Below are 26,824 nucleotides of genomic sequence, written 5' to 3' on the forward strand. Positions count from 1 at the left end.
GAAGCAGAGCATGAGCAGGGAAGGGGAAGAGAGAGAGGAAGTCACAGAATCAGAAGGAAGCTCCAGGCTCTGAGCTGTCAACACAGAGCCCAACGCCAGGCCTGAATTCACAGACCTGAACTCACAGACCTGATCTCACAGACCTGATCATGACCTGATCAGATCATGACCTGAGCCAAAGTCAGACACTGAACCGACTGAGCCACCCAGGTGCCCCTGGAAGTGTGTTTATTAGTTTTCTGGGCCCTTGAGAGTAAAGAGGGCTGCATTTCCTCTGTGAACATAGCTTCTTCATATGGTCAAGAGCCCTTGGATTCTGAAGTCAAGATGATCACAGGATGTGGCTTCTTTCTTGGGTACCTGCAGCCCTCTCAACCTTGAGGCATGAAACTCCTCAGGGGGGCTGTAAGAGTGGGTCCTTTAGGCTGAGATTTCTCCAGGCCTTTGTCTGCCAAGAGTAGAAGCAACTGGGGAGTGTGTGCAGAGGCGGGCAGGATTCTTTGTGGCCCTCACCAAGGTCAGGCCTCGTGGTTCTGTCTCCCTGGGTCTAGCCCAAGCCAGTGTAGGCTGGAAGGCTGGATGCTATCAAGGTCACTGTGAGAGACTTAGCTGAGGGACGTCCTAGATGACAGAGCAGCTACTCTCTGAGGAGAACCTGATCTGTAGCGGGTGGAGAGACAGCAGGAGTTCGCCAAGGCCCCACATGAGGCCTTGAGTCACACTGGCCTTTGTTCCTTGCTTGCTCTGGCCCTTGGCTGAGGGGCATTCGGGGATCCTGCCAACGGCTCAGGGCACTGGAAGCATTCCCTATGTGTACATCTTTGGAAGCATATCCTGGTGCAGGAGGAAGACAGAGGACACAAGTGGACGTCTTGCTCCTGTGAACATGGTTGGCAGCCTGATCATGGTGGTCACCCAGTTGAACCTGCAGTTTTGCTTCCAGGGCAAGAAGTTGTGAGGCTTCAGCTGTGAACTCACCCGGTCCCCCCATGGGGTCTTCCCTGAGGCCGTCTTCTCTATCATGTGCCAGATCATGGTGCCCATTCTGCTCTCAGGCTTGGGCATGTTGACAGCCGGCCTGGTGATGAACACTATCCAAGTGCGTACCGGGCATTTGGGGGCCTGGGGGGAGGGGGGTGGGAAACCAGGCTCCCTAGGCATCACAGATATGATAGGCCAGGGAACACCAGAGGCCCTGAGTCGGGGTGCAGCCCAGGATTCCCGGGCTCAGTGGTGCCAGCAGGAGGATCCTCCGGGGGGCCTCGGGTCTGAAATTCAAAGAAGCTTCTGATGACCCTCTCCAAGGTCAGCCCACACTAACCACGTTAGCTCAAACCATTTTCCTTCCAGATTCATCAGGCAGGGCCTGGAGGGGTTCAAACCCTCTGCCATTCACTTACTACTTGAGGGAATTCATTAGCTTCCCCCGTATCAGTTTCCCCATCTACAGATGGGGCTAATGAATGCACCGACCTCACTGGGTTGTGAGGGTGAGACACCCAGTGTGCTTCGTGTTGTGACTCCAAGGGTGATGGGCACTGTTCCCTCCAGTCCCCAGAATCTCTGTGGGGCTCTTCAGTGAGGGGAAAAGGTCCAGATCCCGGGCTGGGGTCCAGACGAGTGTGGGGATATGGTGGTCTCTGTTGATTAGAAGCATTGTGGGGAGGCCCTTAAACGAGCACACACTCTGGCATTCACTTCTCCTGGTCTCTTTATGCCCTGGGGTTTGTTCACGTAATGCTGTTTGAATCATTGAGGGTTTGCTCTGTCTACCTAAATATTTTTATAGAGTTAGTGTGAGATAGAAAAATTAGAAAATATGCACAAGTGAAGAAGGAAGGGTGCCCATAATCTCTATCAACATCATGGTGCATGTCTATCAAGAATGTGTAAACATAAATATATGGGATCTTGCTATGTAATGTGCTTTTATTATATTTTTTTTAAAAGAGAGAGTGTGTGCATGTGTGTACCTGAGTGAGGGAGGGAGGGGCAGAGAGAGGGAGAGAGAATCCCAAGGAGGCTCTTTGCTGTGAGCACAGCACCGAATGTGTGGCTCGATCCCATGACTCTGGATCATGACCTGAGCCAAAATCAAGAGTCAGATGCCCAACCAACTGAGCCACCCAGGTGCCCCTGTAATGTGCTTTTTAATCAGTGAAATTAAATTTAAATTTAGTTTTGCAGCCCATGGGGACATTGCAGCTAGTGCAGTGCCTTCCTCAGTTCCACAAAGCATCTCCTTCCTGATGACAGTTCAGCATTCTTTGTGCAACTGTGTGTGAGTTGAAGAGGGGTTATCAACACCCGCCCTGTCCCCTGGTCTCTGGATGAGGCTCTTGATGGCTCTGCCTTCAGACTTAAGTGGATGGGACACTCACCCTACCTGGGGCTAGGGCAGCCCTTTGTGTACTGGCCAACTTGCTGTTAGAAAGCATTCATTTGGGCTTGCATCCTAGATCCCCATCTCTCTCACCTCAGAGCTTCACCCCTTGGGCTGTTCTAATAGTCTTTCACCCCCTTCCTAAGACCCTTCTCCAGAGAAAGACTCTGCCCTGTGTCTCTGTTTTGACCTTCCATGGCCACTTCATGGAACATGGTTTTGAGCCCCTACACCACAGTGCATGTCCTTCAGTTGCTGCAGCCTGAGAGGTTATATATCAGTCAGTTGGGGGATCTCAGCAGAGTCTGGAAGATTGGATGGGATGTCAGGAGAAGAAGGGCTCGGGATTGTACCTGACCATCAGCAGGGGTGACACAGGAGGCCAGTCCAGGAGGAAGTGCCTCCAACTGGAGGGCCGTTTCCTGACCTTGTGTTAAGTCTCCATCTGGGAGTCTAGCATGAAGAAAAGGGGATGTCTTGGGAAGGAGGCCCAGAGCATACTTGGGCAATTTTGCAAATCCAGGCCTTGAGCCATCCAGCTTTGGGAGGCCCAGCATTTGGGAGGAACAGATAACAGCCCTGGAAGACACAGCTCATTCTTTCCCTCCAGTTTGCAAATGTGCAGTGACTCGCAGGTCAAGGGCACTCAGGTTTTCGTGGCTCCTGCACGTGCACCACCACCTCCCTGGTCACCCCCACTCAGTGGTGCAGGATGTGGCCTTGTCAATACTGTTCCAGGGTGAAATTCCATAACAGGAGGGTGGCCTGGCTCCCACTATACCCAGGCTGCCACATTCTGGGGCCCCATAGCCCCCATGAGCCTGAAGCAGGGATAACCTCCTGGCAGGAGCGCCTCGTGGCTATCTCTGGCATAGTGGGCTGGCCCCAAGAGTACTGGTTAGGTGCTAACTTTACCTACTGTAGATTTGGGGTCAGGAGTCTCTCTGTTAATGGGGTTTGGGGTCTGTTTATAGTTGGGGTCAGTCTATAGTTGGGTCCAGGGATTGGGGCCCAGTAAGGGGCCAGAGAGTATCAGTTCAGTTTTTTTTTCAAAAAATTATTTTTCAGATACACAAGTAAGGTATATATAAATGTTTCTCTCCCTTTCTCTTTTTTTAATGTTTATTTTTGAGTGTGGCTGTTGGGGGGCTAGGCACAGAGAGAGAAGGTGAAAGAGGACCTCAAGCAGGCTCCAAGCTGGTATCAGCGAGCCCAATGCAGGGCTTGAAGTCGTGACCCATGAGATCATGGCCTGAGCCAAAGTTGGATGCTGAACCAACCGAGCCACCCAGGAGCCCATGTTTCTCTTTTTTATAAAATAAGTATTTCAGCCCTCAATCTCATCCCTGGAGGAAGCTTCTATTATCATGTCTTGTGTATCCTTTCAGGCCTTCTTGGGGGTTTATGTAGGCCCGTGGGCACCAGAGACAGTGACAGCGGTTGTAACTGTTAGAGTGTATGTAGTCTTTCTTCACTGAATTAGAGATGAATCAGACAGGTGTCTGCTTTTGAGCAGCTGGTAGCTGAGCACAGAGTAGGATAGATGAATTCATTCATTCATCTGGTTCCTCATTTATGCATTCAGCATATTTTGTTGAATTTTGTGTTAGCTGCTCTCAGGCCCCAGGAGTGCAATGGTGAGCAGAAACAGACCTGTCTCTGCCTCCCTGGCTTTTGTAGCTTAGGGGGTGAGGCAGGTGCTTCATCCCACAAGCCAGTGTTAAGGGAGTGGAGCAGTGAGCAGACATTTGCCTGTGAAGAAAGAGGGAACAGTTCATTTTTCCCAGAGGAGTCAAAGAATCTGCAGTTAGTAGGACAGTCGGAGTTGGACCTTAAAGGATAATATAATAGTTTCTGGGATGATGTGAGAGAGAGCAGACAGTCCAAGCAAAGGGATCAATGTGTGCAGAGATACAGACAAATGAGTGGGCATTTGCAAGGAGTGAGGAACAGCAATTGGCCATGGTCATGGGGTGGGGTGCTGGACAGCCTGTGAGAAGGGCTGTCTGCTCTGCTCAAGTTGTATGCTGAGTGCAGAAGGGTTGTTGATTTTTGTCCTCATTATTTGTTTTAAAATAAATGTGTATTTTATTGAAGTATATCATGGATGTGTTGAAAATTGTATGTGTTATGTGTAGATTTTGAATGACCATCTCAGGATAAATGCACCTGTGTAATCCCCATCCAGGTCAAGAGCATTTTCAGCCCCCAGCGGGCTCCTCCATCCTCTGCCCCACCTAAGCCAGTCTTCTGCCTTCTAATACTGTGCATTAGTTTTGGATGTTTTTGAAGCATGATATTACCAGAGACATTCCTGTCTATTTCTTGTATGTTTTGAGGGGACAGATCTATTGGGTGTATGCCCAGGATCAGAACTGGTCAAGGGGCTGAGTGACAGGGTCATAACTGTAACAGAACTGAACTGTGGCAGCAGGGTGAAGGCCACAGGGAAGAGCTGGGAAGCTGTGGCTGTGATTCAGAGCCCCGTGAGTGCAAGAACCATTACTAACTCTGACTGATTTTGATCTCCCCAGTGCCCCTCATAAGATTTCTTTGAAGCATTTCCAGAGAGGGCAGTTGTGGCGGAAATTAAGACAGTTACCATGACTTGGATGCCAGGCTGTCAGTGAACACGGGGGGTTACTTAAGTCCCTGCTGGAAGACCAAGGATGCCTGGAGCCACAGTGGGCAGGGCAAAGGGTCTGTGCAAGGAAGGTCAAGTCTGGAATCCTGATTTTGAAGGGCCCATGGGATGTCAGGATTCAGTCAGCAGTTGGGTAGGCAGGTGCAGTGCTCAGAAGACAGATCTGAGCCAGAGATGTCGAGCATCACCAGCACAGAGCACAATGTCTTCGTCAGAAAACCCTAACTCCAAGTGACTAGAGTCATTTAGGATTCCTATAAAGAAGGCTACAGATCAGACTGCTCTAGTACTTGTTAGTTCCCTGGATTAACAGTGTCAGCGAGGATCCAGGGTCCTACTGCTTTTCTGCTTTAGTCTTCCCTGTTAGTTGACTTTGTCCCATAATAGACCCCTGGTGGTTATATGGTGCCTGATGTGTCTAGATGTGACTTCTCAAGTCTCTGTGGCCATCATTGTGTCCCAGCCCACACCCACATGACTGATGCAAAGGCTCTCCTCCTGCCCTTCACCCCCTTAGGGCCGCTTGTTAATGTAGGGAGGATGGAGATGGCTGTGGGTGAGGTCATGTAGGGTGTGCAGTAGAAGGTGACTCAAGCCTTGGGAGGGAGAGGAAATGGCAGGGAAGGAGGATGAAGATGAAGCATGAAGGACTCAGGATTAATAGGTTAGGAGATCTACAGCCTTTGGTCTCCTGACCTCTGGGAGCCACCGTTGGCAGAAAGCAGACTTGGAATGGATGGGTCAGGAACCATGAGTGCCGCAGAGCAGTAAGTGGTTTGATGCCAGCCTAACCTTACCCTTGGCTCGGTTCTGTCTGTTCTGTAACAGGGAGTTTCTCAACTGTGGAGTTAGAGGACAGACCTCTTGAAAACGATGGACTATTTTCTTGAGCATCAGTTCCATAAGGCTATTACGTAACCCAAGGACGGTCCAGAGTTGAAAAGCCTGTGTCCATTTGGAAGAATCAAGAATTATTGTTAGACCTTGGTAAAATTTCTAGCTTTGCAGCCTGCCTATCTGGAGAAAGGAAATAAAATTCTTTAAATTAAATAATATTAAGAAAAAGAGGTCAGGAGGAGGAAGAGGAGCCCTCAATGGAGGTCAACATGGAATAAGCAGAGGTCAGTTTCGGACTGGGGGTATGTGGTTGTGAGTTCACAGGAGTTACATGGAGTCAGAGGAGTGCCTGTCACACAATTGGAGCTTAACACCAGCTGGTACTGGGGGTGGGGGAGGTCCATAGCTCAGAGAGCCAAGGAGTGAAGAATGGAGGTTAGAAGAGCCCAAGGAAAGGGCATTGCTATGGGGTGGGGAGGGACAGCAGCTAGCATAGCATCTGAGAGGGTGAGAACAAGACTCACTAAGTTCAGTGGTGCTGAGGAAGACAAGGGGAAGCTTCTGTGATGGGATGCAGAGAGAGGGGATTTATTTTTACACTTGAGTTGGTGGGGACTTGGTCTTGTGTGTCAGCAAAAATGAAGGTGCTTGAGAGCAGGCCGAGGTGGGAGGCCAGAGGAGGCTTGGGGTAGAGGATGCCAGCCTCAGGGGAGGCTGGAGCCCAGGGAGGGGTGCCTGTGCCAGGAACTGGGCTAGGGACTTCCGTCTCCATGCATGCTGTGGCACACTGGTGGGATAGCTGCACAGGGGCCAAATGCTTCTGGAAGCCTGAGAGCCACAGGAGGCCACTGACAGTGGGAGCACCTTCTTGCCTGGTGACATGGTTTTCTTCGGAACTTTCAGAGAAGGGTAGACTCATAGCTCCATCAGATCTGGGATTGGATTCTGAATTTCCCAGCTTTGCCAATGAGGTAAAAAGAAAGAGGGAACCGGCAGCCATGAGTGCTCTTCCTCTCTCTGAGGACATGAAGGACGCCTGACCCTTTCACTCCAGACCCTGTAAGATGTTTTGTTGGGCTGCTTTAGAGGACTCTCCTGGGCTCTACCCCCCTTCTCCTTCCCCCCACCATATCGTCAGTCTCAGGCAACAGGGCCCAGACCCCAGGGCTCCTATCTCCTAGCTAACACAGTAGGAGTGTTGTTTTAGGTCTAGAATTCTAAAACCAGGAGGAGCTCTTAGCGTAGGGATCACAGAAATCTATAGGGTACTGAGAGGTAAATTAAGTCAATAGAATCGGATGAGGTATTGAAAATTGATGGGGGTAGGGTGGGAATAAGCAATCTAATTGCATATAAACTGGTGGGAATAATTTTCACCTCAAAAAGAAGTTATTTTTGAGAGAGAGAGAGAGAGAGAGAGAGAGAGAGAGAGAGAGAGAACACAAGTGGGGCAGGGGCAGAGAGAGAGGGAGACACAGAATCCAAAGCAGGGTCCAGTGTCGCGACCGGCGTGACAATCACCGAGGTCAGGGTCCTGAGGGTAGGGGAATGCAAGAAAAAAGAGAGAAGAGAAAGTTTGGGAACAGGAGGGTCCCCTGGGCTGATGGCCCAAGTGACGGCTTTATTGTTGCTGTACACAATCTTTTATATCCAGACTCTTACGGGTCAGGCCATTCTGAGAATAAACAGGTTTCACATAATCACTGCCAACCAAAACATTTAGTTCTGTGTTTCTTGTGCATTTTTAGACAGGTCACAAGACCTTGTTGATAAGATTGCTAGCAAAACACAATTCCCATGTTTGTTTCTATCTGACTTGGGGTAGAAAAAGGGAGGTAGCATTACTGCCAACACCTGCAGACCACAGGCTTCAGGAATTAACTTTCTCAGCCTTGACAAGGCTTTCGTATGCCCTTGAAAGTGGGGGAATGGGAGGGGGAACCACCGGGTTGGCTTGAGTCAACAGGGAACGTTGCTCGACCCGGTCTCAGCCTGGCACCGGGGCCCGGCCCCCCACAGTCCAGGCTCTGAGCTGTCAGCACAGAGCCCGACGTGGGGCTCAAACTCATGAACTGTGAGATCATGACCTGAGTCGAAGTCAGATGCTCAACTGACTGAAAGACCCAGGTGCCCCCCTTTCATACTTTTTTTAATCTTTTACCTTTGATAGAGACCTGGATAGAGCTACATTCTGTCTGTTTTGACAAATCCAGTGTCCCCACATGATACTCTGGGTCACTGGGAAATCTATGTCACTCCTTTGTCCCAGATGTTCTCACCAGCTCTCCCATTCATGAGAAACCTCCCAGCTTTGAAACTGGTGACTCGTTCCTGTTGCTACAGACACATGGGGCACCCTGGGTATGTCGTGTTTGCAGGCTGGACCCCGCCAGTCAGGCTCGGACACAGTCTGGCCTCCAGTTTTCCTAGCTGCTAAAGTAACTTGCCACAACTTCTCTCAAGAAATTTCGAAGATGTGCCAATATGTGTGTTTGGATTGATCTTACTCTTTCCCCACCAGCATTGGCCTGTGTTTGTGGAGGTTAAAGACCTATTGACGTTGGTGCCACCCCTGGTGGGCCTGAAGGGGAACCTGGAAATGACGCTGGCATCACGACTCTCCACTGCTGTAAGTAGATATTTGAGCATCTGGGCTACCTGCCTCCCAGGGACGGACACATGGGCACCTCCCAGTTTCTCCTCATAGCCTTGTTAGACAGGTGGGTTTGCCTCTCTGAAAAGACAGGTGTTAAGAGGTTTTGTTCTGTCATGATGCTCCACCTGGTCGCTCCTCACAGCCTGCTATCCTGTTGTTCCACAGTGCAACTGGACTTCTGGTGAGGGCCAGGCTCAGCCCCGTGTGCCCTTGGTTTCTCCTGTAACCTGCTGTGTCCCGGAGCCTGGCTCCACACATTCACACAGAAGCTGTAATGAGCAATGCAGCCTTACTGAAGGGTTTTAGAGATGAAACAGGATTTTCGTCACCACATCATCCATATCTGTTAGAGGATTTTCTTTTCTATGATGGCTCTGAAATGCCCCGTCAGCAGAGGGGTCTTCTCAGGACTCCCTAACTCACTCTGTCCCTCAGGCTGTCACTCATTCTACCCCTCCTAGCTATCCTGAGAATTGCAGTTCTTTTCCTTCTATTATGCGGAATGCTCTTTCCCCTTCTGTGAAACCCATTTCACATTCAGGATGTGAACAAGGCTGATGGCAAGAGTAGGTATGTTGTAGTCAGGAAACTGAAACAAGAGTGATGTAATTGGAATAGTGAGGGAAAGAGGTGGGGCCTGCCTGGAGAGTGGGTGAAGGGTGGCTAGCTGGACAGTGGCCCCCAAAGAGCCACATCCTAATCTGTGGGACCTGTGCATAGTTCCTTATGTTGACAGGGTCTTTGCTGGTGGGATGAAGTGAAGGACCTTGACACAGGAGATGATCCTGGATTATCCACATGGGCCCAGTGTCATCACAAGGCTCTCTAGTAAGGGGGGGACAGGGATGTTTCAGAAGCAAAGGCCATGTGAGGGAAGTCAAGTCAGAGAAGATGCTATGCCACTGGGTTTGAAGTTGGAGGAATAGCCAGGAAATGTGGCTTTACCTGCTGGAGAAGATGAAGAAACAGATCCCTCCCTCAAGCTTTCTGAGGGAGTAAGGCCATGTAGACACCTTGATTTTTGCCCCATAAGATGCATTTCAGACTCCTGGCCTCCAGAAGGTAGGAAGTACAGAAGTGCATTTCTGTGTACACACTAGAAATAATCATTTACAAAATACAGTTGGAAAAGAGGTATCTTTCAAACAATTGATTTTATTTTTAATTTTATTTCTTTATTTATTTACAATAGAATGTGCTTTTAATAACACTACAAACCAGAGGAAATAAACAAGGCTGCATAGGTGATCTCATTTACACATTTCACAAAGCAATCATGTACAATAATGAATACCCTTACTCAAGAACGTCCATATTAATACAGAAAAAGAATTACCAGAGGTTACATAATATTTGTTTTCAAAACAGACAAGATGGCTTTCACTGGACTTCACTGTACCCCAGAGAGATACCCAAGATTCATGTTAGAATTTCAACACAAAGAAGAATTTGCAGGGAAAAAAAAAGATACTTACACAGACTCAGGAAGAAGAAACATGTTTTGAAAAGTTACTCTAGGTTGTAATAAGATTTTAAGAGTGATTTCAGCTGGAGTTGCCTCTTTAGTGAACAAACAGGGGCTCTGAGGCTCACTGTGTGATGGCACAGGAGGAGGAAAGAAGCTGGACACAGTAACAGAGATGAGAACCCAAGCACTCTGGCACCAACAAGTTCTATTACATATGCAGAAGGCACTGCTTAGAGAAACTAGGGTTTCCAAAACCAGACATATTTTGGAGTGGCTAGCAGTGAAGATGGTTGGACAGGTGGCTGTTTAATGAATTTTGAAGACAATAGAATTCACAGTGGGAAGCTTACAATAGAGCTGGCCTTCTATAGGAAATCTTTCAGGAACCCTTGTGTTCTCATTAAACATGTAGGAAAGACCAAGCCAACAGATCTGCAATTCACATGCAAGACAAAGCAAGCGTGATCTGGGCTAAATACACAGAAAGGAATCAGAGCCTTCTCAAGAAGGCAAGAGGAACATTTTTGTGCACCTGCTTCTTTTACTGTGCTGACTTAGGGCATGCCACAAGAGTTGAAAATAGTGATGGATGCAAAGTCAATTAACCTGGTCTGTCAGTTATAGGTAACTGCATAATATTAAAACATAATGATGAAGAATTATAGTTGAGGTTGCTAAAGGCTAAGGAAATTCTCCAATTCTTAACTTACAATAAGAGCATTTACAGTAAATTCAAACATACAACTTACAGCTGGTTTGTTGGCTTTCCAATTCGTTGCCCCAGTTTGTAAACAAGCTCTAATCACTTTGGTAGCCATCTGCACTCAGGGACACAAAGTATTCTGCAAATCACTAAAGTCCTATTTAAAATTTTCCTCCTTCCACCTAAATTTCCAGTGTGCTAAGTAATCTGCAGGACAGAAGGCAGAGAGGAATGAAGTGTGAGTCTGAACGTAATCCTGCAAGGCAGAGCTACCAAGCCAGCCTCCACCTAGACCAAAATAAGAGCACAGAAATATGAGGGAAAACATTTCCTGAAGCTCAATTCCAAAAGGTTAAGTTGCTCAAAACTCCCAGTTTGAGAGAGGAGCATGGTTTTAGCCTCAGGTCTCCCTTTCTGATCTATAAACATCATGAGGCCCCTCAGGAGTCACTGAAACAACATAGCATAGAAGCATCTATCAGAAGACTTAATGCTTTGTGGTGCACTTAGTTCACAGGATAATAGGAGCAGATGGAATTTCTTTATAATACATACATAAAAGCTTACTAAGTTCTCCTAAAGATTAAACACAAAATCTCCATGACTAACCATCACTCTCCTGCCAGAACAGAGCCAGAAATGTTGAGTATGCAAGTACTAATTACAATGATTTTAAGATTAGTCAGAAACAGTACCAGGTAACATCCCAAAGTGTACAAGCCAGTTAAACACATATAAAATTGGTACTAATCCAGTTAGAAATACAAAATGAAAATTATGGATGTTGCCTCAAATATCTGGGATTCCACAAATTTACAATCAGCCTATGTAACAAAGTAGACTCTAGTTTTAAGAAAACATTACCGTTCAATATCTATTTCAAAAATGATCTCAAGTCCCAATGATGTCAAAAGTCATTTATCTGGAAATTAGAATCATTTAAATGTTTGTACAAATTTGCAAATAACAAACCAAAAAATTAGAAAAGACCTGTACAAGGCTGGCCTTTAATCTGTTTTTCCCAAATGTGTTTGACAAGTCCATTAATTCAGCAGAATGATAATGGGCTATTGGTTCTCATGTAAATTGGGTGGCCTTGTGAACAGGCCCAAAGCTGTTCCATGGAGGCACAGGATGGAGAGCTTGGTTCTCTGTGGTTCATCTGGTCAGCAGAACACAGGTGGTACAAACAAAAGTTTAACTTATCAAAGACATGAGACCATCACAGTATTACAAAACTTTCCTTTGACCTAATGGATATTTAAAACAACAATGACAACAACAACAACAAAACACACATAGTTCTGTAGCTACTGCTTATGTAGAAAACTTGAAAGCACACCAGTATCTGCATGTCTTTTCTGCAGTTATATAGTGTAATGAGTTTGGCACTTCATTGTAATGAAATTTCCAATGACACAGTCCTTACCTACAGTGGCACATAACCTGCAAACATCAGGCAAACATCCTGTACAGGAAAAGTGTCTTCGCTGCCAAGTCTGACGAAAGGAAAAAAAAATTGCTTTTTTTTCCCTTTTTTTTTTTTTAATCAAGAAAAGGAAAATGAGGGGTGAAGGACATCTTTGGACTGCTTCTCTCCATTCCTGTTGTCAGACAATCTGAAGTCCTTTAAACTGTAGCCTGTTCACTAACTCACTCTTAGCCTGATACCCAGCTATGTGTCATTGTCTTAATGCTGTGTGGGAAGCTTTGGTTGGGCAACACATTGTCAGCATCAAAATCTAACATATCGCCATCCATGAGGTTGTTCCAAATGATGGACTCCATGTGAATCAACATGCCATCCAAGTCACTTGGGAGCCTACCCTGGTTGAGAAGGCCCATCCTGCCATGGTCATTGCAGCTGCTCACTGAGGAGTAGGCCCCCAGGGCTTTCATCTGCATGGTGTGCGACAGCAACACTTGTAAAGCTGTCTTCACTGGGGGCAGTTCATTCCTGAGGTGTGGAGCATGGTGCTGACCACATGGGGCAAGGCACCCCCATTAACTGCAGATGTTGGCTGGGTATGTCCGGGGTGGGTGTGGGAGCTGGGGTTCATCATTTTGTTATGAGATGCCTGACTACCATAGGTTGACATGACCAAATTAGGGCCCATTAACATATTCTGACCAAGGACCTGGCTGTTGGGTTGGATGATCCCAGGATCAACTACTGTCATAATGTTATGATGGGGAGGAGAGTAAGTAAGCAACTCCTTCAAGATTCCCGGTGCACAGTTACAATGATTCATACCTCCATAGCTCAATTTGCTGTCCTGAAGTGTTTACATAGGCATGTGGGGCAAAGGACTCCTGCTGGACTGGCCGTGTGTATATTTTTGGGAGTTGGGGCTGGGTGAATTCAGACTGGTGTTTGGTAGTACATATGAGTAGCATGATGTCTGCTGCATCCTGGTGCCAGGTAAAGACTGAGTTGAAACAGTTAATGTCATTGGTGATGAGACAAGGTTGAGATTATCCAAAAGGTTTTCCATATTTTCAGGATTACTTATCTCAGACAGACTGGATGGAGCAGAAGCCATCTTTGCAGCAGATAGTGGGTACACCATAGAATGCACATCCCCATCTCTAAGATCATTCTGTTCGGTCATAATGGGATAAAGTCTCCTACTAATAGTACTAGCATTTGAGCTAGTTGGAGGGTGAAATGCATGCCACTTATCAAAGCCATCACTGCTGTGAGAGCCAGGGCTCACATGCCATTTATAAAACTGAGATCCTGGGCTGTCCCAGGCACTCTCCTGACCAGACTGTAGAGACACTTTTTCTCTTAACAGCTCAGCCCTGGCTCTTAGCAAATTTACTGTTGTCCAGGGACGCAGCTCTTCTCTAGGGGGATTTTCCACTCCTACCTCCCTCTGGATTGAGCATCCACCAAGAACTTTTTCTGGTTCCTTAATTCTGCCCATGAATGGACTTGCTGTGTAGGGCCAGATTAAAGCAAATTGAATTCTTTCAGCCCGCCGAGCTGTTGCTGTCACTCTTACCCTTGAAGTATGGCACATACTTGACCATCTCCTCTTAGATCTGCGACAGCATGAGCTGCTTCCACCCTGAGCTCTTGATGGACTTGGTGATGAGATGGGCATAGGACAGGTTGCCTGATGCATTCCTGAGGGATGAGCTCCTCTTTTGTGGCGACCCTGTGAGGGGCCCGGTGGCGGCTGGAGGCATGGGCAGGTGCCAAGACAGCGGACTTGTGCAAGCAGCCAGCCTCTGGGCCCTGCAAGTCCCTGCACCAAACCCTGGTGGTGGCCCCAGCTGGACCCAGGCCTGAGCTGGAAGTTCCTGCTCTTGTCCAACAGGCTCAGGTTGCTCAGGAAGCTTGTGTTGACAGCAGCCGCTGAGGGCAGGCAGGGCTGGAGTGGCAGAGGTGGGCTGGCCTAATGCCAGCCTAGGCGGTGGCCAGGTACACAAGCATGGCAGGGCCACCGGTCCTAGTCCTGGTGGATCTCCAGAACCCAAGGCGGGGCGCTTCAGCCATGGTGAGCCCACCCCTCCCCCAGCCGCGGGAGAGCCAACCAGGAGGGGGCACTAAGAGCTGGTCCGAGATTTGGAGGGGCTACATTGGTGCCTTGAGCCCACGAATACAGGAGGAAGGTGTGACGGAGTGGAAGCACGAGCCCCAAAGTTGGCTTCTGACTTCACGGATCCATCAAGCTCTAGGCTCTTTCAGGTTCGCTGCTCAGGCTGGATGGCAGGCCAGAGTCCCCAGGTCAGGACAGGGTCTGTGGACTGAAGACAGACTGACGGTCCCTCGCTCTGCTGGGGGCCAGACCGCAGCACTGCTGTCTGTTTAATATGGCGGTGGCCGCTGCAGCAACTCTATGTTTACATTTTTTTTATGTTTATTTATTCTTGAAGGAAAGAGAGACAGAGCCTGAGTGGGGGAGGGGCAGGAAGGGAGGGAGACACAGAATCCAAAGCAGGCTCCAGGTCAGCACAGAGCCCCATGCGGGGCTCGAACTCAGGAGCTGTGAGATTATGACCTGAGCTGAAGCTGAATATTTAAGTGACTGAGGCACTCAGGTGCCCCAACATGGTCCTTTTTAAATAATTTTTAATTGTGATAAATGCACATAAAAGAAGACTTACAAATTAACCATTTCTGAGTGTCTAGTTCAGTATATTATTAAGTATATTCACATTAAGTATAGTCACATTGTTTTTTTTAAGGAAATCATATAAATTTTTTCACCAAAAATCTAATTTCCTTTGACAGACATAAATTGTTTATTAAACAACCATTAATCAAGAGTACTATTATACTAATTAAGAGAGAATGGCATAATATTGAGCAGAGTTCTTTGAGAACAGGTCCTGATTGGAAATATATGGTAAAATTTTTTTAACTTTATTTTTTATTTTTTAAAATTTATATCCAAATTAGTTAGCATATAGTGAAGCAATGATTTCAGGAGTAGATTCCTTAATGCCCCTTACCCATTTAGCCCATCCCCCCTCCCACAACCCCTCAATCAACCCTCAGTTTGTTCTCCATATTTATGAGTCTCTTCTGTTTTGTCCCCCTCCCTGTTTTTTATTATTTTTGTTTCCCTTCCCTTATGTTCATCTGTTTTGTCACTTGAAGTCCTCATATGAGTGAAGTCATATGATTTTTGTCTTTCTCTAATTTCACTTAGCATAATACCTTCCAGTTCCATCCACGTAGTTGCAAATGACAAGATTTCATTCTTTCTGGTTTCTGAGTAATACTCCATTGTATATATATACCACATCTTCTTTATCCATTCATCCATCGATGGACATTTGGGCTCTTTCCATACTTTAGTTTTTGGTAATAGTGCTGCTATAAACATGGGGGTGTATGTGTCCCTTCGAAACAGCACACCTATATCCCTTGGATAAATGCCTAGTAGTGCAATTGCTGGGTCGTAGGATAGTTCTATTTTTAGTTTTTTGAGGAACCTCCATACTATTTTCCAGAGTGGCTGCACCAGCTTGCATTGCCACCAACAATGCAAAAGAGATCCTCTTTCTCTGCATCCTTGCCAACACCTGTTGTTGCCTGAGTTGTTAATGTTAGCTATTCTGACAGGTGTCAGGTGGTATCTCATTGTGGTTTTGGTTTGGATTTCCCTGATGATGAGTGATGTGGAGCATTTTTTCATGTGTCGGTTGGCCCTCTGGAGGTCTTCCTTGGAGAAGTGTCTATTCATGTCTTTTGCCCATTTCTTCACTGGATTATTTGTTTTGTGGGTGTTGAGTTTGATAAGTTCTTTGTAGATTTTGGATACTAACCTTTTATCTGATATGTCATTTGCAAACATCATCTCCCATTCTGTCGGTTGCCGTTTAGTTTTGCTGATTGTTTCCTTTGCTGTGCAGAAGCTTTTTATTTTGGTGAGGTCCCAGTAGTTCATTTTTGCTTTTGTTTCCCTTGCCTCTGGAGACATGTTGAGTAAGAAGTTGCTGCAGGCAAGATGAAAGAGATTTTTGCCTGCTTTCTCCTGGAGGATTTTGGTGGCTTCCTGTCTTACATTGAGGTCTTTCATCCATTTTCAGTTTATTTTTGTGTACAGTGTAAGAAAGTGGTCCAGGTTCATTCTTCTGCATGTCGCTATCCATCTTTCTGAGCAGTACTTGCTGAAGAGACTGTCTTTATTCCATTGGATATTCTTTCCTGCTTTGTCAAAGATTAGTTGGCCATATGTTTGTGGGTCCATTTCTGGGTTCTCTATTCTGTTCCATTGATCTGAGTGTCTGTTCTTGTGCCAGTACCATACTTTCTTGATAAGTACAGCTTTGTAATACACTTGAAGCTGGGGATTTTGATGCTTCCAGCTTTGGTTTTCTTTTGAAAGATTGCTTTGGCTATTTGGGGTCATTTCTGGCTTCATACAAACTTTAGGAATTTTTTTTCTAGCTCTGTGAAGAATGCTGGTGTTATTTTGATAGGCATTGGATTGAATATGTAGATTGCTTTGTGTGGTATTGACATTTTTTTTTACATTTATTTATTTTTGAGAGACAGAGTGAGACAAAGTGAAAGCGGGGGAGGAGCAGAGAGAGAGGGAGACAGAGGATCAGAAGCAGGCTCCAGGCTCTGAGCTGTCAGCACAGAGCCTGATGCGGGGCTCGAGCCCACAGACTGTGAGATCATGACCTGAGCTGAAGTCAGACATTCAACCGACTGAGCCACCCAGGTGCCCTGGTATTGACATTTTAACAATATTTGTTGTTCCAAACTATGAGCGTGGAATATTTTTCTTTTTTTTTTTTTTTTGTATTTTCTTCAGTTTCTTTCATAACCTTTCTAAAGTTTACAGTGTATAGGTTTTTCACTTCTTTGGTTAGGTTTATACCTTGGTATTTTATAGTTTTTGGTACAAGTGTAAATGGAATCAATTCCTTGATTCCTCTTTCTGTTGTTTCATTATTGGCATATAGGAATGCAACTGATTTCTGTGGTTTGATTTTATATCCTGCAACTTTGCTGAATTCATGGATCAGTTCTAGCAGTTTTTTGGTGGAATCTTTTGTGTCTTCCATATAGAGTATCATGTCATCTGTGAAGATTGAAAGTTTGCATCCTCCTTGCTGATTTGGTGTCTGTTATTCCTTTGTGTTGTCTGATTGCTGAGGCTAATACATCTAACACTATGTTGAATAGCAGTGGCAGGAGTGGACATCCCTGAGGTGTTCCTGACTCTAGGGGGAACAGTCTCAGTTTTTCTTCATCTAGGATGATATTAGCAGTGGGTTTTTTTGTATATGGCTTTTATGATCTTGAGGTATGATCCCTCTGTCCCTTCTTTCTTGAGGGTTTTCATCAAGAAAGAATGATGTATTTTGCCAAATGCTTTCTCTGTATCTATCGAGAGGATCATGTGGTTCTTTTCCTTTCTTTTATTAATTTGATGTATCACATTGATTGAGTTGCAGATATTGAACCAGCCCTGCATCCCCAGTATAAATCCCACTTGATTGTGGTGAATAATTGTTTTAATGTATTTTTGGACCCAGTTGGCTAGTATCTTGTTGAGAATTTTTGCATCCATGTTCATGAGGGATATGGTCTATACTTCTCCTTTTTAGTGAGGTGTTTTTCTGGTTTTGGAATTAAAAAAATACCATTTGATTTTGATGGAAGCAGTAGTAATGTACCTCTTTCATTTCTGATTTTGAGTCCTCTCTTTTTTCTAATCAATGCAGTTATAGATTTGTGAATTTTATTCATCTTTTCAAAGAACCAACTCATGGTTTCATTAATCTTCTCGTTTGTTTTTCCATTCTGTATCTGTGATCTAGTCATTATTATTTCCTCGCTCCTACTAGCTTTGCGGTTAGTTTGTTCTTCTCTTTCACATTAAAAAAATTTTTTTTAATCTTTATTTATTTTTGAAAGATAGAGTGAGATCAGGGGAGGAACAGAGAGAGAGGGAGACACAGAATCTGAAGCAGGCTCCAGGCTCCAAGCTGTCAGCACAAAGCCCAATGTGAGGCTCGAACTCACAAACCATGAGATCATGATGTGAGCTGAAGTCAGCTGCTTAGCCACCTGAGCCACCCAGGTGCCCCTTCTCTTTCACATTTATTAAGTTGTCATTTTTGGTGGTTGACTGAGATTATTATTTTTTTTAATTTAAGACTGTTTACAGCTAGAAATATCCAGCTTAGTACTGTGTTAAGTGTATCTCTTAAGTTTTGGTATGTTGTGTTTCCATTTTAATTATCTGAATATATTTCCTATTTCTGTTGTGATTTCTTATTTGATCCATTGGTTGTGAAGAGTAATTTTTTTTTGATCTTCATGTATTTGCTGATTTTCCAGTTGTCATGCTATTGATTTCTAGTTTCATTCTAATATGACTGGAAAAGATATTTTATATGATTTCAGTGTTTAAAAATTTATTGAAACCTGTTTTGTGGGGTAACATATGGTTCATCTAGGAGAATGTTTCAAGGCTACTTAAGAAAAATTTGCGTTCTATTTTTGGGTGGAGTGTTCTATCTATGCCTGTTTGGTCCAGTCATTACATATTGTTAGTCATATACTCTATTTCCTTATTTTTCTTCTGCCTGGTTGTTCTGTCCATTATTGAAAGTCTTCAACTATCATAGTAGAGCTGTCCATTTCTCCTTTCATGTCTGTCAGTGTTTGCATTTGTTTAAGAGCTCTGATATTTGGTGCATTTATAATTGTTGTATCTTCTTGATGATTTGACCCCTTTACCATCAAATAATATCCTTGTTTGTTTCTTACAACAGTTTTAAATGGAAAGTCTATTTTGTCTGCTAATAATATAGCAACTCCTGCTCTCTGGGTTGCTCTTTGCATGAGATATTTCCATCCTTTCATTTTCAACCTAGGCATCTCCCAAATCTGAAGGGAGTGTTTTGTAGAAAGCATGTATTTGGGCCCACTTTTTTTCTTAATTCTGCCAGTCTATGTCTTCTGATTGGGGAGTTTAACCTATTTATAATGAAGTAATTACAGATAGGTAAGGACTTATTATTGCCATTTTTAAAATTGGTTTTCTGTATGTCTTACAGCTTTATTTTTGTCCCTTATTTCTTTCCTTAATGTCTTTCTGTATGATTAGGTGATTTTTTATAGCAATACATTTTGATTCTCTTGTCGTTTTGTTTTTTTGTTTGTTTGTATTCTGTAGTTATTTTCTTTGTGATTACCATAGTGATGACATGTAGCATCCTAAAATTACAACAATGTATTTTAAACTGATAATAGTTAAGTTCAATCACATAAAAAAGTCTACTCCTTTATACCTCTGCCCTCTTCTACCCCTTGATTTTATGTTACTGATGTCACAAAATATCTATTTTTATTAGAGTATCCATTAGCATAGTTTCATTATTTTTATGCTTTTGCTTTTTAAATTATATAAAAGAATAAAAAATGGAGTTACAAAGCACAATTAAAATAATACAGGTTTTTATATTTATCTAAATATTTACCTGTACTGGATAACTTTATATATCCATATAGCTTTGAGTTCCTGTCTTGAGTGTCCTTTCATTTTAACTTGAAGGGCTCATTTTAGCATGTCTAAAGTCCTGTCATTTTAACTTGAAGGACTTCTTCTAGGGCAGGTCTAGTGGTATTGAACTCTCCCTCAGCTTTTATTCATTTAGGAATGCTCTCATTTCTCTCTCTCTCTCTCTCTCTCTCTCTCTCTCTGTTGTTGTTGTTTTTTTGTTTGTTTTGTTTTTTGTGGGGTTTTTTTTGCAGTACAGTTCTGCTGTATATAGAACTTTTGGTGAATTTTATTTTTTCTTCCAGTAAAAAATATATTTAAATATATTATCCCACTACCTTCTGACCTGCATGGTTTCCCCTGAGAAATCTGATCTTACTGAAGATCCTGTATTTGTAAGGAGTCTTTTCTCTTGTATCTTTCAAGATTATCTCTTTGACTCTGACTTTCAGTGGTTTGGTTATAATGTTTCTTGGTGTGGGCCTCTTTGAGTTTGTCCTCCTTGGGTTTGTTGACCTTTTTGTATTTGGATATGCATGGATTTCCTCAAATTTGGGGAAATTTGGCCATTATTTATTCAAATAAGCTCTCTGCCCCTTTTTGTCTCTCTTCCCTTTCTGGGAAACACATGAGATGGATGGATGGGTGGATGGATGGATGGATGGATGGATGGATGGATCTGATTGATGGTGCCCTATAAGTCCTGTAGGCTCTCTGTTCACTTTCCTTCATTTTTTTTTGTTGTTGTTTCTGAGACTTGATAATTTCAAATGACATTATCTTCAAATTCACTGATTCATTCTTCTTCCTGTTTGAGTCTGCTATTGAACCCCTCTAGTGAATTTTTCAATTCAGTGATTATATTTTCCAGCTGCATATTTTTCTTGGTTCCTTTGTAAAAGTTTCTCTTTGTAGATATTCTCATTTTGTTATCATCATTTCCCTAGATCTCTATCCATGCCCTCCTTTAGTTCTTTGAACATATGTAAGACAGTTATTTTAAAGTCTTTATTAAATAAGAGAGTGAGAAAAGTGGGGCTCACCCAAAGTGGGGTTTGTGCTCACCCAAAGAGGGCTCAAGCTCATCTACTATGAGATCATGACCTGAGCTGAAGTCAGATGCCTATCCAACTGAGCTACCCAGGCACTCCCTGCCTTCTCATCTTTTGTCAAAAAATTGGCATTTGAGAAAATAGCTACCTCTCCCAGTCTTTGCAGACTTGCTCATGAAAGGGAGGACCTTCACTAGTCAGTCTGGTGTGAAGGCTTAAAGTCTTTTCAGGCTTTTTGTGGGCATGTGTCTTCCCTGGGCCTGTATATGTACTTTTTTTTCCATTCCAATTCACCACACATGGCTGCTATTAAATGTTTTAATTACCTTGGGCACTTGGGTGGCTCAGTCGGGTGAGCATCCAACTTTGGCTCAGGTCATGATCTCACGGTTAGTGAGTTTGAGCCCTGTGTCAGTCTCTGTGCTGACAGGTCAGAGCCTGGAGCTGGCTTTGCATTCTGTGTCTCCCTCTCTGTCCCTATCCAGCTTGTTCTCTCTCTCCCTCTCAAAGTAAATAAACATTGAAATTTTTCTTTAAAAACCTTTTAATTACCCTAAAAAACTCAACATTGCTTCTCCTTGGGGACTTACATGCTTTATTGTACTTTTCCGTCTATAGTCTATGCATGGGCCTGCAATACCCTGCAGCTGTACTGTATCCAGCACCCCGGATACAGGGTTTCAGCAGCCTGGAAACTGATATCCAAACTATGCCACCTTTTCCTTTGATCTCCAAGTCCGGCAAAATGGAAACTACACCCTCAGGTATCCTCCAGGAAGGCCAGGATGTTGCAAACTGGTCCACTGTTTTCCTTCTATCCTGAGGAAGGCACCATGCACTGCACTACTCTGTACCAAGGAGGAAGTGGTGCAAGGATAAGCAAAGACACTGTTGGATTTTCTACTGTTCTAAGTGTGGGTTTTTCTTGGTGAGTGGTCACTTGATTTTGCAAATCCTTGGCTGGTTTCTAGAGCTCTCACAAAGCTGTTTTGGTCAGTCTCTTGTTTTACTTGATATTTGCATGGGGGGAATGAGGCCTGGAGCTTCCTAGCCTTCCATCTTGCTGATACCATTCTCCCTCACTTTTCTTTTAAATTTGGTGGTTTTTTTTTTGTTTTACTTTAGTGTGTCTTCTAGTAATCAGATAGGATTTGTTGGAAGTGAACTTTTTGGACATTTGCAGTATGACAATATTTTATCTTCACAATTGGATGCCAACCTGGAAGGGTAGAGAATGCATGGTTCACAATTATTTTCCATCAGTACTGAGGCATATTTTCAGGGTCTTCTTGTGTACAGTGTGGCTGATGGAAGCCTCATAACTTTTAAAAATAAAATTTTATTTTTAAGTAATGTCTATACCCATTGGGGGACTCAAACGCACAACTCTCATGTCAAGAGTTACATGCTCTACTGACTGAGCCAGCCATGCCCCCCTGGAAGCCCCATTAGTTTTAGAATCTAATTTCTTTTAGATTATTTGTTCACCTTTCTATCTGGACTTTTTGGTATATTTCTCTTTATCAGCTATGTTCATCATGTCTCTGGCAAGGGCCTTTTCTCATTACCTTACATATATCTTAGATTTTTCTATCTAAAGGGTTATGCCTGTCTTCAGTTCTATGGAAACCTTGTTGCTGCTGTTACTTATAATATTTTGGTATTCATTCTTTCTGTCACCCCACCCCCTACCCCCTACTATTACTATTGGGTGCACAATGCAACTTCTGAATCTACCTTCTGAGTTCCTTAACTTTCTTTTCACATTTCTTGTATTTGTGTCTGGTCTGGGGGAATACTTCTGCTTGATGTTTTATTTCACTAAATCACTTTCCATCTCTCTGACCATTGTGTTATTGAGGTCATCTAATGAAGAGCTTTTGTTTGTTTCTGTCTTTTTTTTTTTAATCCTCTCTTTTAAATTCAGAGATCACGTTTGTACTTTCTAGAATTTAAAATTGTCTTTTCACTTACGGGAGCACCATTCTCCCACATCTGTTAATTTGCTTGCCCTAGAATCTTATTCAGTTTCCTGTTTTGACTGTTTCCTTAGATTTTTGTGCTTCCATTGGTTGAGTCTGATGAATCTCTTTCATGATTGTGACCTTCCTTTCATGAACAGTGATTTTTGGTTGGTTGAGCATCATTTTATTTTAGCTTTCCTCTTACTCTGAATCTCTGAATGCTGTCCTTTAGAGGAAGATACTTGTAGTGATTGGGGGGGGGGGGGGTAAGTCAAAATAGGTTACCTTGAAGTATGTGCCAGTAACTGGGCTTATGAGTCTAGAGACTCTTTGTCCATCTTATCATGGCCACTCTGGGCACTGCTTTGCCTTTTTAACCCCAACACACACACACACACACACACACACACACACACACACACTACTTCTGCTTACAGCCCAATGGCCAGGTGTCTCATTGTTGGCAGACAAGGGAAGAGGCCAACTGTTCTGGATGTTCCTGCTCTGCTCTCTGGGCCAAAGCCCTTTCAGTTGTCCCAGGCTCCCTTCTGCTCCCATCATCCCCAGGGCTACCTCTGCTTTGTGCAGTAGACCTTTTGGTTATGGGTCCTTCCTCCAACCTAATTCCTGCTTTACATTATTTAGGGATGCCCTCTTAAGCTGTGTTAAACTATAGATGCCTCTTTTTATTTTCCACAACTTGTGTCCATTTTAAAAATCATTTCCTCAATGCTAGAATTAACCCTATGATCCTGGGTTTGACTCAGAAATATGAATATGGACTCACATTTGTTTTAATATGTATGCAGATAGGTACAACAATAGACATGGGTATATGTACATACATGGGTTAGGATCCATACATACATTTCCTAGCTCTCCCACTAACAGAACCTAGAAGCAGTACCATCCCAGTGACACCTAACACATCTGCCATCTAGGTCTTGATTTCTGATACCATTCTTCAATAAAAGAAGCCAACATTCTTGGGAAAATGGCTCATCTTAGAACTGGGACAGAGAAAATACAAGATGTACCTGGAGTATCAGATAGTGCCAGAAAGTAAGGAAGTACTAAACAGCATGTGGGTGCATGTCAGAAAGACAACCTTAATGAGCTCCCAAATGGCCACAGTGGGAGCAGTGTTAGTGACAAAATAAATATAATAGTATTATGACCTCAAGAATAAAATAAATACCCATGAGTCCAATCATACCATGTAAATAAATGATTTAAGAGGGGGAGAAGGGACCTCTGTATCTCAGAGAAAATTTTATGTGCAAAGAATGAAGGAGTATAAAATCACCATTAGAAGAATATCATACTGATCACAGGCAAAATCCACTAATGAATTAGTAGGTGGCACTTGAAGGAGAAATAGGGTCTTTGCTTGGCCCCAAACTATCTCCCCAAATACTTGTGAATCACTATAGTAGTTTGTAGATGTCCTCAAATCTTTGATACGTTGTTCTCTAGGAGGTGAAGCTGGATTCCCTTGCCTTGAATATGGAATGGGCCTAATGACTCACTAGTAAATAACAGAGTATTGGAAGGGAAACACAGTAAGTTTATAGTGGAGAATCCTGGCAGACACCACCTGAACCAAGGACCAAGGTTAAGGCCACATCTCATCAGCCATGTTGGTATGACAGCTCTCCAGATACCATGTGAAGAGAAAAGCACTATACCTCTATAGCCTGATTTCCCTCAAAACCCAATAATCTCAGTGTAATCATGAGGAAACACCAGACAAACCCATTTGAGAGACATTGTACAAAATATCTAATCAAGTACTCTTCAAGAGTGTCAAGGTCATGAAAGACAATGAAAGGTGAGGAACTGCCACATATTGAAAGAAACCAAGGAGACATGATGACTAGCTACATGGGCAGCCTGGGACAGAAATAGGACACTAGTGAAGAAACTGGAGGCATCTGAATATGTTCTGTCATTTAGTTAATAGGGTTGTACTAGCCTTAATGTCTCAGTTGATAATTGTCCTGTGGTTATATAAGGTGTTAAAATCAGGAGAAGCTGAGTGAAGAGTATATAGGAAAGTATATTAACTTTGGAACTCCTTTGAAATCTAAAATTAATTCAAAATAAAAAGATTGTCTTTCCCTATCCTTCAGTTTGGTTAGGAAGGATAGTAAAACATTCAGTCCTCCATCTTAATCCAGTAAGTCTTTTTTTTGTTATTGGAAAATAATTGGTATATTTGTTATTGGGAAAAAATATACAAAATAATGACAGATTGGGTTTTTTTTATTGTCAATAAGCTAAGTGTCCTTATGAAGATAAAACTCAGTGGATAAGTCAGGATCCTGGCAGGAGAGAGGTGGCACATACAGATGGGAGCTGAGCAGGGTTTAATGAAGAGTTGACCACATTGTGGGCAGGATTATGGGAAACTGCAAAAGGGCAGTGAATCACCCTAAGACTGGCAATAAGAGGAAGTGATGATCAGTCTAAGCTGAAAGGGGCAAGAGGATGGGTAGAGGTAGGGATGATTCTCAGAACCTGGGAGAGCTGTAGGAAAGGGCCATCTGGCTGGTGCTGCAGGTCTGTGTGGAGGAGCGCAGCCACTGGGGCAGTGGGAAGGGCACAGAGATGCTTATACCCCACCCTCACTCTTGCTGTCCCTCCAGTGACTTTCCGTGACTCCCCACTGACCAAAACCAACCAGAAGCAACAGGGCAATGGAGCTTGTATATGCATCTATATGGGTCAGCCTTCCAGGTACAATCCAGACCCAGAGAGGTGCCCAGAGGATATGTCATCTTCATGGTCTGAATCCGTTAAAGCAACCTGTTATGATGTAGCCAATAAGAAAAGATTTAGAAAATCTAGAACTGATATAGGACCCCATAGGATTTCACATAGCAATTTATACTTGTAAGACATTAAAAGACATTTTAAAATGTTCAAGTCTGTGTGATCCAAATGAACATTTGGGAACAGCCTCCCTAAACGTCTCCCACTGAGATGAATCTAGGTCAGTCTCCATAATAGATGTCCCAAATTCCCACTGATTTTCTCTTTACATTCTTAGCAAAAAGCCACTGAGCCTGTGCTTGGACTGGCTTTGTCTCTCCAGCTCTTACCTGGACATTTCTGGGACCACCATTCCAGGGTAAAGCAGTATCCATCTACCTTGATGGAGACCTGCTCCCAAGTGCCCCCTCCCTGTGGGTTATCCTGCTAGTCTGGTTCTGCCCTGCTTCCTTCCCTACCTTTTGCTGCCTTGGTCTGTTCCCCACTGGAAAATGGGCCATCCATTCCACATGCTCTTAAATCCTATTTCCTTACCATCTCACCCCTTCTCACAGCTTCTTTCCCTCAGGTCTTCCTCCTTCCTTATTTGTATGAGTTCTGCAAGCTCCCCAGCCCTCCAGTCCTCATGCTGCACCTCTTGGCATCACTCCCTTTCCGGTTCAGCCATTGAGGAAGGAATGCCCTTCTAATTAATACTCAGGTGTCATGGGCTGGTAGCTCCCCCTTATCTGATGAGTACCGGGTTAGAGTTGGTGGATTGATAGGACACAGTAAATGCGCTGGTTGAGTCCAGCAAGCACCCAGCATAGCATGGAGCAGAGAAGGGAAATGAGCCTGTTGGCCTTGCATGTTTGGTGTGTGGCAAGCTGTGTAGCTGTGTTCTGTTCCACCTTAGTCCCTTGTCCCGGTGGGTACTCCCAAGATGCATATTAATCTACCTGTGTGAAGTAAAAGTCACCTGGCTCCATGGTGTGTGCTACACCTGAGGTTTCCATCATGCTGAAAAGAAAAGCCTCCCCTTATTTGAAAATGAAAAGTAATTTTATTTTTTCTTTGGAGTTCAGGAACATAATGAACTAATTTCAAAGGAGCTAGGAAAAGTATATTTGCTTGAAACCTTTTCTTATCTACATCTTGAATTTTGCAGTAAAATGCTATGAAATTAGAAGCCGACTACCATTTTTTAAAGGAGAAAATTGTATTTCTGATCATGTTTTTTTTTATCCTAAGAAGGACTTAAACATTTCTTAAATGGGATGATTTGCAGAAGTGAGATTGAGGAGGTTAGTGGTCAGCTGAGATGTGACTTGCTGTTAGTGGGAAAAGGGATTGCAGGTGCTGAGGAGAACATAGCTGAAGAC

At 43.9% G+C, this 26,824-nt stretch overlaps 1 protein-coding gene and 1 pseudogene across 5 annotated transcripts in view; one reads left to right on the forward strand and one right to left on the reverse strand.

Moving 5' to 3' along the window:
• Positions 1–26,824, forward strand: part of SLC41A3 (solute carrier family 41 member 3) — a 102,525-nt gene that overhangs the window by 38,480 nt on the left and 37,221 nt on the right. For 4 of the 5 annotated variants that reach the window (XM_043572011.1, XM_043572010.1, XM_043572012.1 and 1 more), the window contains exon 3: positions 8,386–8,493. The exons of the other annotated variant lie outside the window; for it this stretch is intronic. In XM_043572011.1, the coding sequence (XP_043427946.1) occupies positions 8,386–8,493 (108 nt within the window). The remainder of the gene's footprint in view (positions 1–8,385; positions 8,494–26,824) is intronic. 5 annotated transcript variants of the gene reach the window in all.
• LOC122478375 lies at positions 12,316–25,815 on the reverse strand (annotated as a pseudogene).

This window comes from Prionailurus bengalensis, unplaced genomic scaffold (genome assembly GCF_016509475.1).
Source record: "Prionailurus bengalensis isolate Pbe53 unplaced genomic scaffold, Fcat_Pben_1.1_paternal_pri Un_scaffold_56, whole genome shotgun sequence".
Classification (NCBI taxonomy): domain Eukaryota; kingdom Metazoa; phylum Chordata; class Mammalia; order Carnivora; family Felidae; genus Prionailurus; species Prionailurus bengalensis.